The 12,430-nt window shown below is 41.9% G+C and overlaps 1 protein-coding gene across 1 annotated transcript in view; it reads right to left on the bottom strand.

Annotated features, from left to right (window-relative positions):
• Window positions 1–6,870: 6,870 nt before the first annotated feature.
• Window positions 6,871–12,430, bottom strand: part of LOC126356728 (uncharacterized) — an 80,340-nt gene continuing 74,780 nt past the window's right edge. The window contains 1 exon segment of the mRNA XM_050007396.1: window positions 6,871–6,930. Coding sequence (XP_049863353.1) covers window positions 6,871–6,930 — 60 coding nt within the window.

Genomic DNA, 12,430 nt, shown 5'->3' with positions numbered 1-12,430 from the left:
GCTTCTTCATCTCCCAGTACTTACTGCAACCCACATCCTTCTGAATCTGCTTAGTGTATTCATCTCTTGGTCTCTTTCTACGGTTTTTACCCTCCATGCTGCCCTCCAATACTAAATTTGTGAGCCCTTGATGCCTCAGAACATGTCCTACCAACCGATCTCTTATTCTAGTCAAGTTGCGCCACAACTAACCGGTCCCTTCTTTTTGTTATGTTGTGCCACATACTCCTCTTCTCGTCAATTTCTATTCAACACTTCATCATTAGTTATGTGATCTACCCATCTAACCTTCAGTATTCTTCTGTAGCACCACATTTCGAAAGCTTCTATTCTCTTCTTGTCCAAAATATTTATCGTCCATGTTTCACTTCCATACACGACGACACTCCATACAAATACTTTCAGAAACGACTTCCTGACACTTAAATCTATACTCGATGTTAACAAATTTCTCTTCTTCAGAAACACTTTCCTTGCCATTGCCAATCTACATTTTATATCCTCTCTACGTCGACCATCATCAGTTATTTTGCTCCCCAAACAGCAAAACTCCTTTACTACTTTAAGTGTCTCATTTCATAATCTAATACCCTCAGTATCACCCGACTTCATTCGACTACATTCCATTATCCTCGTTTTGCTTTTGTTGTTGGTCATGTTATATCCTCCCATTCAGATACTGTCCATTCTGTTCAACTGCTCTTCCAAGTCCTTTGCTGTCTCTGAGAGAATTACAATGTCATCGGCGAACATCAAAGATTTTATTTCTTCTCCATGGATTCTAATACCTACTCCGCATTTTTCTTTTGTTTCCTTTACTGCTTGCTCAATATACAGATTGAAGAACATCGGGGAGAGGCTACAACCCTATATCACTCCTTTCCCAACCACACATCCCTTTTCATGCCCCTCGATTCTTATAACTGCCATCTGGTTTCTCTACAAATTGTTAACAGCTTTTCGCTCCCTGTATTTTACCCCTGCCACCTTTGGAATGTGAAAGACAGTATTCTAGTCAACATTGTCGAAAAACTTTCTGTAAGTCTCCAAATGCTAGAAACGTAGGTTTGCCTTTCCTTAATCTTTCTACTAAGATAAGTCGTAAGATCAGTATTGCCTCACGTGTTCCAATATTTCTACGGAATCCCAACTGATCTTCCCCGAGGTCTGCTTCTACTAGTTTTTCCATTCGTCTGTACAGAATTCGCGTTAGTATTTTGCAGCTGTGACTTATTAAACTGATAGTTCGGTAATTTTCACATCTGTCAACACCTGCTTTCTTTGGGATTGGAATTATTATATTCTTCTTGAAGTCTGAGGGTATTTCGCCTGTCTCATATATCTTGCTCACCAGATGGTAGAGTTTTGTCAGGACTGGCTCTCCCAAGGCCGTCAGTAGTTCTAATGGGACGTTGTCTACTCTGGGGCCTTGTCTCGACTCAGGTCGTTCAGTGCTCTGTCAAAATCTTCACGCAGTATCGTATCTCCCATTTTATCTTCATCTAAATCCTCTTCATTTCCATTATATTGTCCTCAAGTACCCCGCCGTTGTATAGACCCTCAATATACTCCTTCCACCTCTCTGCTTTCCCTTCTTTGCTTAGAACTGAATTCCCATCTGAGCTCTTGATGTTCATGCAAGTGGTTCTCTTATCTCCAAAGGTCTCTTTAACTTTCCTGTAGGCAGTATCTATCTTACCCCTCGTGCGATGAGCCTCTACATCCTTACATTGGTCCTTTAGCCATCCCTGCTTAGCCATTTGGCACGTCTTGTCGATCTCATTTTTGAGAAGTCTGTATTCCTTTTTGCCTGCTTCATTTACTGCATTTTTATATTTTCTCCTTTCGACAATTCAGTTCAATATTTCTTCTGTTACCTAACGAGTTTTACTAGCCCTCGTCTTTTTACCTATTTGATCCTCTGCTGCCTTCACTACTTCATCCATCAAAGCTACCCATTCTTCTTCTACTGTATTTCTTTCCCCCATTCCTGTCAATTGTTCCCTTATGCTCTCCTTGAAACTTTGTACAACTTCTGGTTCTTTCAGTTTATCCAGGTCCCATCTCCTTAAATTCCCACCTTTTGGAGTTTCTTCAGTTTAATCAATAGATTGTGGTCAAAGTCCACATCTGCCCCGGGAAATGTCTTACCATTTAATTCTGGTCCTCGAATCCCTGTCTTACCATTGTATAATCTATCTGACACCTTCTAGTATCTTCAGGATTCTTCGATGCACACAACCTTCTTCCATGATACTTGAACCAAGTATTAGCTATGATTAAGTTATGCTGTGTGCAAAACTCTACCAGGCGACTTCCTCTTTCATTTATTAGCCATAATCCATATTCACCTACAATGTTTCCTTCTCTCCCGTTTCATACTTTTCAATTCCAGTAACCCATGACTATTAAATTTTCGTCTCCCTTCACTACCTGAATAATTTCTTTTCTCTCATCATACCTTTCTTCAATTTCTTCATCATCTGCAGAGCAAGTTGGCATATAAACTTGTACTAGTGAAGTAGGCGTGGGCTTCGTGTGTATCTTGGCCACAATAATGCGTTCACTATGCTGTTTCTAGTAACTTACCTGCACTCATATTTTTTTATTCATTATTAAACCTACTCCTGCATTACACCTATTTGATTTATTGTTTACAACCCTGTATTCACCTGACCAAAAGTCTTGTTCCTCCTGCCACCGAACTTCACTAATTCTCACTATATCTAACTATAACCTATGCACTTCCCTTTTTTAATTTTCTAATCTACCTGTCCGGTTAAGGGATCTGATATTCCACGCTCCTATCCGTAGAACGCCAGTTTTCTTTTTCCTGATAACGACGTCCTCTTGAGTAGTCCCCGTCCGAAGATCCGAATGGGGAAATATTTTACCTCCGGAATATTTTACCCGAGAGGACGCCATCATCATTTATCGATACAGCAAAGCTGCATGCCCTCGGGAAAAATTACGGCCTTAGTTTCGCCTGGCATTCAGCCGTTCGCAGTACCAGCACATCCAGGCCGTTTTGGTTAATGTTGCAAGGCCAGGTCAGTCAATCAGCCAGACTGGTGCCCCTGCAACTACTGAAAAAGCTGCTGCCACTCTTCAGGAACCACATGTTTCTCAGGCCTCTCAACAGATACCCCCCGCCCCCCTCCCGTTGTGGTTGCACCTACGGTTCAGCCATCTGTATCGTTGAGGCACACAAGCCTCCCCACTAACGGCAAAGTCCATGGTTCATGGGGAAGTGAAGTAGTCTTAGAAGTTCCTAAAATGAAGCACTATTAATAAAATAACAAAATGAAACTCGTCCACCCATCCTTATGTTCTTATTTATTGTGTATCTACCAGTTTCGATGCTACAGTGCGCCATCTATAGGCCTTAGTTGATGCTGAAGGGTTTATCACGATCTAGATATACCTGTTCAATGTCCAACATAACTGATCTGCGCTGACTATCTGTAACTGTGATGTCAGCAATCCAAACATCAACTGCCTACCAGTTAAGTTGGCAACCGATGCAGCGTGTATGTGGGTCGTGATAACCCCTTCTAAATCAACTAAGGCCTGAAGATAGCGAATTAAGTGCCGACACACAATAAAGAAGACCGTAAGGTCGGCTGTAGGACTTGCATTTTCTTACAAAACTGAACGGCAGTGATCCCCAAAACATCCAGCGAAAAGGATGAACATACAAAAAACGTAATAAAATCGTTATACAGAGCTAACGTTTCGCCTGGATCTGTCAAAACCCTCTTTGTTAAATTCATGGCTTCCTTACCAGTCCCTCATTCCTGCTTTCTCTCCCCTTTCTGGTTACCTTCACTACACTTTCCCCTTCCCCCTCTTTCCCCGTTTCCCATCTCCTCTACCTTCACCAGATACCAATTTATAACACTTACTGTAAGTGCAAAAAATAGTACTCTGAATTTCTGAACGAGACAAGTCGGGCTGTTGGTTCAATTACTCAGGTAAATTATGAGTTTATGTGCAATTATTTTCAACTTATTTTAAAATTATAGATAGTATATAATAAGTTATACATTGTTTTTGATCTGAATATGATCCAGAGTCTTCAAAACATCTCATTTAGTTATTCAATAAACTTGCTGATTCTCTCAGCATGAGTTTGACGTTTGTAGTTAATATAATGTACTTCGGAGTAAAGTTCGAACTGTCGACGGTAATTTGTAATTATTCTGGCTTATTACGATAAGCAAAGGCTATGTTCCTTTGTTTGTGCGCGCGCGCGCGCGCGCGCGTTTGTGTGTGTGTGTGTGTGTGTGTGTGTGTGTGTGTGTGTGTGTGTGCATGCTTGGATTTGAGCATTGGACATCGTTATTTACTATAGTAAATAACTATATTTCAGTGGCAAACAAGGTATTTAGGAGATGTAAACATTTTATTCATCTCTTGTTCCATGATTATCATTGTATTCTTCACCATCTTAAGTCATTTTTTGTAGTATGTTAACATGTGTTAAGAAGTTGTCCCTGTGTATTCTGAAATATTCTAAGTGTTACGTCACAATAAAGGCCTCGTCAAAGTACCTTAATGCTTCCTTCCTAAAATGGTTTTTGATCTATCCGCTTGTCTTTGGCGTGTTATGTGCTTATTGCATTTCGTATTTTGGAGCAATACGTTAAGAGTCGCTTGTAGTATAAAGCAATAGGTGCACATTAATATCATCAGTTATGTTTTTCTAGTGTACAAAATGATACGCTATGCTCTTCTCCATTAAAGTGGTGTTTACTAAGGTGAAATATTACTGAACAATTTTCTTAATAAGGACAAGTGACAACAGTCTGTTTATGAACACCGGTATATGAAAACTGTTTCCTGAACCAAGACTCTAACATGGAACCCTTGCCATTCAACAACAAGTACGGTCCTAAAAGATATATCTAAATACGACTCATAATCTGCTCTTACAGATCAAGTTCTGTCAGTATCTGATCTCGTAACTTCCAATTTTTGGTAAGCAGGATTTGATGTACTGGTGTAAGTAGAGATGTGAGGGTGGATTAGCAGTCATGGTTGGATACCAGAGCCCGTGAAGCACTTTCGAGTCAAAGGCAAAGTTCCAAGCTTCACGTCAACGGACGCAGTTTTGAAGTGCAAGAACTTACACTGCACTGCAGAGCGGTAACCCATTTGGGACCCTCTATGAACTACAAAAATACAGGTAGCACTGTGTCACTTGACAAGCATCACAGACAAACAGTCCAGATGTGCGATTATTTATTCTGAGAATCTACTGATGGCTAGACCTTAAAGCAGAATGTATTACATTCTTCCAGTACATTGCAGTCATTAATACTCCCTACTAGTCTGCATACCTGTTTAATTGGCGAAGTATTTAAGTCAACAACTGTTTCATCACTCGTAAGCTTGATTTGTAAGTTTAATTATATTACCTCATTTCAGTTTAATACGAAATGATTATTGTTTACCACGGTACCCCTTAGATACATGTGTTTTGGAGCTATTTAGGAGCGAAAATAGCATTAGGGCACTTAATTTGAGAGTTCCTAATCCTGTTTTAGGTAGCAGTTTTGACGGATTTGCATGGAGTTCCTATTTAAAAAAACGCAGTTGATATCCATTTGACCTATGGCAGTGCCATCTAGCGGGCCAACCATAGCGCCATCTGGTTTCCCCCTTCAAGCTAGACAAATACTGGTTTCCAAGTAAGCATATATATACGTTTGTGCGTATGTGTGTGTGTGTGTGTGTGTGTGTGTGTGTGTGTGTGAAAACACAGCACGTTACACCCTTTACATCTTTTATGTAATTATTTCGATAAGTGCCTTTGAACACACTGCGGACTATTTAGATAGTTGGGTACTTTTGAGCACCACGAAGATGGCTCCTCTGGGACTACATTCTAACTACTGAATTAGTACACTGTGATTCATTGATTCGTTCTAACAAGAGGTGTGACTTCTTGGAATGTGAATGGCGTCATAGATAAAAAAGCGTGCTTTTTTATGAGATCATGGTGATGTAGGTACGGCGGAATAGCTTTTAGCGTCGTGGCTATGGCGCTGACCAGCGCACGTGACACCAATAAAGTAAATGAAGTGGGCCAAAGAGTTGGTAGCCATACTACTGTGCGGGTATTTGGAATTTCATTCAGGACAAAAAAGGCTGCATTCGTAGTGATACGTTCGTTTATGCTCATCCAGTTGTGTTTCATCAGCCGCAGCTGTTAATTACGCTATGCTGTTTTCTACTTAAGTCACTGGTGATACATGGTTGGCAAACAGCGCTCGGCTAATTTCACACATTGAAGGTCACGGGTTACTCGTCCTCTCGAAGTGAATGCAGCGTAATACGTAATGACGAACATTCTGATTTTATTTTCAGTGATTACTTGAGGCGAAAATTCTTCCACCATGGAAATTCTAATCAAGTATAAGGTTGACAAACACAATTACATCAGCGTTAGTTACAAACCACACTTCTAGAGGAGTGTAACAAATGGCCTTGGTAATACTCTACTGAAAATAAACATTCCTTATGGCATTTTTCATAACTTTTATTGTTCTACAAGTGGATGACATTTCTTCTCAGCTACATAAAATTTATGTCGACAATGTATTAAAACTGTTGCATGATATATTTCTGTAAAATATCAGCTGAACTATTAAGACTGTATATTAACGAATCGGCATGCTCTTTGTTTATGTCATCATTTTAATTACCTGACACCGATAACTCCATTAATTTATATTCAGAAGATTCTTTCAGATATTCCAATGGCCTGGTAATCCACTGGTCTGTGAAAGAAACACTTTTAGCGTAATGTATTTGTTTACACGAGTTTTCAAAAACACTGGTCTTGCAACATTCATTCATCAGGTTTCAATCAGTGCCATGGAAGTTGTAAAGCATGTTCAGTAGCGCATACGTCCCATTCAGCACCTGGAAAAGAAGTGAAACACATTAAAAAACTGATTTTCTGTTGCTGTTCTTTTCCAGGGCATTAGAATCTCATGGAACCATTATAACAGGTTGGAATAGGATAAGAAATATACTACGTTTGCCCAAATTTAAAAAGAACTAGAAATTAAAAAAAATATACTATTTTGTATTATAAATGTTCTAATAAGGTGAACAGTGTGGCATCTACGTTGTAACAGAAACAAAGTCCTGCAAAAAGATCATGTGAAGCAGTGACTTCAAAGTTTTAAGACAACTCTGCACCTTTACACGGCGCTTCATGAGAGGAAATACCATTGTAAAGTGACTGTCAGCATTCTTGTTTTCCACAGACTGTGAATCTGACGCAAGAGATTTAGTCTGCTACGCGTATTTGCTAGCAACAGCTCTGACAAGCTTTAGGTTTCGACTGCTGTCCATGTACAATCGTTTCATACCTTTTTAGAATCTGCGATCCAGCGCTAAATACGTGCGTGGTGATGCAGTTTTCATAACTTAATGGAAAACGTTTTACATTAAGACATACTCTGGCCATTTCTTTATCTTTTAAAAATCAAAGTGTAGTTTTCCAACAACAATCATCTTTATTGTGAACCAGTTTTAGACATACAGTTCCACTGTCAGGCCATAGTTGACATTGAAGGTTATAGATGTATGCAAGAAAATAATGCGAGTTAAAGTACATATGAAAGAAGAATTTATAAAACTCAAGAAAGAAAAAATCAGTACTATGTGAAATTTGGTAGTGTTATTATACCAGCCCGCGATTGATCGTTAAAAATTTTGTGTGCGTTTAGTATTTGTTGGTCAATCTCAAGGGTCTCTAGCTCTTAGCTCGCCTTTTGTTTGTGAAATGGAGGACCGGGGACTATGTCTGATAGCTGTGACAATCATTCTGCACATCCGCAGCAAACAAGAACTCAAGCTTCCACAACTTCCGGCAGCAGCTATGTTCATATGTTATATACCTGGCTCATTAGACGACAAAAAAAGGACATAACAAACTTAAGAAATGTAATTTCTGTACTCAACTGTTGCCTAGTAACTTCAGTATCCCAGTGTCCCTGTGTTGTTAAAAAATATACGAAACTGCGGTGTTTCTGACATCTTCTGATGTAATACAATAGTAGGACCACTAATTTGTGATCATATTTTGGGATACTAGCGCTGAGTGTGGGGTGATACATCATTTTCTGAAAATATTGGAAGTTAGAGGGAGCACACAAGAGCAGCTTTTATGTTCACGTTTTCAAGTAGGATGTGGCAAGTCTATAAAGTATTAGAGTTGTTCCTCGAGGCAATGAGTTTTGTGGATTGTAACAATGTTTGAAAATCTGTTTCGGACGTTGGATCCAATATCTGATGATGTGTAACTTTTATCTATATTTGGAAACCTGCCTGAGAGACTGGACTAAATTCTGGCTGATTTGGAGGCAGATGAAAACTGCAGTGATTGACCAAAATCATATAACTCCTCAATTTGAGAATGCCACATTATGGCTTGCGACTACGTGACGGGGTGAGGACAGCATATTAGCCGGAGCAGAGGAGAATAGGGAATCATTTCAGTGACGGTACTGGCAGAAAATGGGGACATCCTGGGACATATAAACATTAAAAAGTGGGAACAAGCATCCCAGAAACGGTGGACTAGTTGGCATGCTACTGCCTTGAGTATTTATGGTTAGTGGGTGATCAACGGTGAAACTACGAGTAAGCGACAAGGTGGACGTCCTCGCCTTATCAAAGAACGTGGAAAAGGGTAGACAGCCTCCTCTGAAAACCATGATAGGAGGCCGTCCGTGGTTATTCTGACGACAGACTATAGTGCTGGTGCATGAATGAAAGTTTTTTGATACACCGTCAATGCACGTTTCCGGAGGTGGAGTTCGCAGCAGTTGCAAAGGTATCACTTAGGAAAAGTTTTCTTGCTACATGGCCAGAATCGTCCTACAGTGCTTTTGAGAAGCATGACAGTGAGCCCATGTTCATGTCTGGTTCATCAAATTCGTCCATGGACCTCATCTCGTACGTTATAGAGCGCCACTTCCGAGCCCGCAAACCGCCGAACCCGTTTTTATAGAAATAACGAGAGCTGTGCGCAGACATTCTTTGCTACATATCTGCGGTACCCTTAAAAACGAATCGTGAAATCCATGATACGCCGAATGGCTGTTGTACTGTGTTCCAAACATGGACCCACACCCTGTTAAGTTGATGTTCAATTATGTTTTGACTTATTAATGTTACTTTCGCTTATTAATGTTACTTTGGCTTCCCTCAAAATTCTTGCATGATGTGTTTGTATACTGATTTTAATGTTCAAATCTAACCGATTACATATTTGTTAGCAACCTCTGCAGTAAATTTTATGTTTTGTTTTTGAGTATTCAGATGACCAGAAATGCAGTACCTTCTGAACAAGCATTTCCGAGTGAACAGCCAAACTGAAATTTGGGTTAGGCTTATAAGATAACGCAGTACGTGAAAAATATCCGATTTTCTTGTCAGCCTAGATTATCAATGAGACTTAAAGGGGTTTGTACTTTTTGTATGCAGTTCTGCTTAATGTTATAGAAAGTGAGGTACGGGACTTGTGTTTGTGTGCCACATTTTCCAGGTTTTACTTGTTACACAGGTTTAAAACTTATCTAATTATTCCATTTTAACACTTCTTAACATACATTTCTGACGTACCTATACCTAGCACTGTTTTCTACACAGTAGTGATTCACTATGCTCAATAACTGAGGTTGCTACTTCCAGTTCACGAAAGAAGAATTCTATGTCGTATTGTTTTGTTCGTTTTTGCGGTGTAATTAGTTCACATCACTGCAGTGCAACATCTCCTACCGAAATACACCCTTCAGCTTCCTAAAACAAAAGGGATATAGTAACATTTATCAGCAGCGAACAGCGGTATCGGCGGTTTCGTGAAAATACTGGAGACAATGATGATTAATTACGTGCATCCTGCAAGTAAACCTTGAAATATAAATTTCGGAGCGAATTTTTTTAAAATCCAAATTACATCCAACGTAATGTACACTTAAATACGAGAGATTGGAGTACTCAAAAATAGCATATTTAATTCAGCCACAAATAACATACGCTGAGGAAAAAATCACAGCACCAACAAATAGTAAATGTACTGTATTGAAATTTCGATAATACGTTTGTTCAGGGTTAATGTAAGCGCGAGATAAGCCACTGCAATTGTGAAATACTGCTAGGTTAACAACTGGAGTAGCTGCCAGATGTTGAATTCAACCGAGCAAACGCGAACAAACGTGAATTAATTGTGTTGTACAGGTGCCGGATGTCAGTGTGTGGTATGGTGTTCCATGCCTGTTGCACTTGGTCGGTCAATACAAGGACACATAATGCTAGTTATCGTCCGACGATATCCCATATGTAATTTATAAAGAGAGATCTGATGGTCTAGCACGCCAAGACGTGCCGACACTCTGTACTGCCTATTGGGTTACAACAGCGGCATATGAGTATGCGATATTCTGTTGGAAAATCATCCCCAGAAAGCTTTTCATGAATGGCAGCACAACAAGTTGAATCACCAGACTAACATACAAATTTGTGGTCAGCGTGCGTGAGATAAACATGAGAGGGCTCCTGCTCTCATACAAATGCGCACCCCATACTATAACTCCAGATATAGGTCCTGTGTATCTAGCACGCAGACACGTTGGTGGCAGGTCCAGTGCTGTTCTCCTTCTAACCAACACGCGGCCATCAGTGGCACCGAGGAAGAAACAGCTTTCAGCAGAAGAAGCAACAGACCTCCAACGTACCTTCGAATCACCTCTGGTTTGCAATCTGCATATGAATGAGCGGTCGCTTGACACCGCTGAAGTTGCAAGCGGCGTTGAGTCTGGGTCGCTGGAATGCACGCTACAGTACATCTGGCTTGGAGCTGTCAGTAAGGTAATTTTCGACGTTCGTTGTGTCAGCGTGGGGCCAAATGCCGCTCAAAGTTGCTACTGTAGGTGCACTACGATGCGCCAGAACCACGCCTAACATAATGGTACTACCACATGGACGTCCAGAGCCCAGTCATCTTGCAACCGTATATTTCCGTGACCACCACTGCCAGAAATCTTGTACAGTGGCTACATTCCTGCCAAGCCTATACGCAGTATCGCAAAAGGAACATAGAGCTTCCTCTAATCCTGTTACATGAACACAGTGAGTTGTTAATGGCGTCTTTGTCACTTTAACGGCCTTCTTCATTAATACCAACTCATAACGACCAATCTCCCAGGCAACTGACGCTCATGACTGTTGAAGCTTGTATTTAAGGTAAACTTCATTTGCTACACCAGTGGCTCTAATAGCGACGCTCTTATACGACTGGCACAAACTTTTTGTTCGAGAGGCAGAGAATGGAGTCACTGGAGGTATCACTAACAACGAACAGACAGGGCAGATACGACACACACTATGACCGACCAGGACACAACACGAGGCAGGCAAGCCAGAACTGAGGTGATGAACACAGGCACACAACAACAATGCAGGAACACTCCAAACAATTACAGTATGTATCTCAAGGCACGGAACTGGAATGCAGTACGGCTGAGATGCTTGTGCGAGCAACAGCGAGTACCAGACTGCTGGGGTAGCACAGCGCAGCTACCTAAATACACTCCTGGAAATGGAAAAAAGAACACATTGACACCGGTGTGTCAGACCCACCATACTTGCTCCGGACACTGCGAGAGGGCTGTACAAGCAATGATCACACGCACGGCACAGCGGACAAACCAGGAACCGCGGTGTTGGGCGTCGAATGGCGCTAGCTGTGCAGCATTTGTGCACCGCCGCCGTCAGTGTCAGCAAGTTTGCCGTGGCATACGGAGCTCCATCGCAGTCTTTAACACTGGTAGCATGCCGCGACAGCGTGGACGTGAACCGTATGTGCAGTTGACGGACTTTGAGCGAGGGCGTATAGCGGGCATGCGGGAGGCCAGGTGGACGTACCGCCGAATTGCTCAACACGTGGGGCGTGAGGTCTCCACAGTACATCGATGTTGTCGCCAGTGGTCGGCGGAAGGTGCACGTGCCCGTCGACCTGGGACCGGACCGCAGCAACGCACGGATGCACGCAAGACCGTAGGATCCTACGCAGTGCCATAGGGGACCGCACCGCCACTTCCCAGCAAATTAGGGACACTGTTGCTCCTGGGGTATCGGCGAGGACCATTCGCAACCGTCTCCATGAAGCTGGGCTACGGTCCCACACACCGTTAGGCCGTCTTCCGCTCACGCCCCAACATCGTGCAGCCCGCCTCCAGTGGTGTCGCGACAGGCGTGAATGGAGGGACGAATGGTGACGTGTCGTCTTCAGCGATGAGAGGCGCTTCTACCTTGGTGCCAATGATGATCGTATGCGTGTTTGGCGCCGTGCAGGTGAGCGCCACAATCAGGACTGCATACGACCGAGGCACACAGGGCCAACACCCGG

This window comes from Schistocerca gregaria, chromosome 1 (assembly GCF_023897955.1).
Source record: "Schistocerca gregaria isolate iqSchGreg1 chromosome 1, iqSchGreg1.2, whole genome shotgun sequence".
NCBI lineage: Eukaryota > Metazoa > Arthropoda > Insecta > Orthoptera > Acrididae > Schistocerca > Schistocerca gregaria.
The sequence above is the reverse complement of the archived record's forward strand: the minus strand, read 5'-3'. Positions and strand labels throughout refer to the sequence as shown.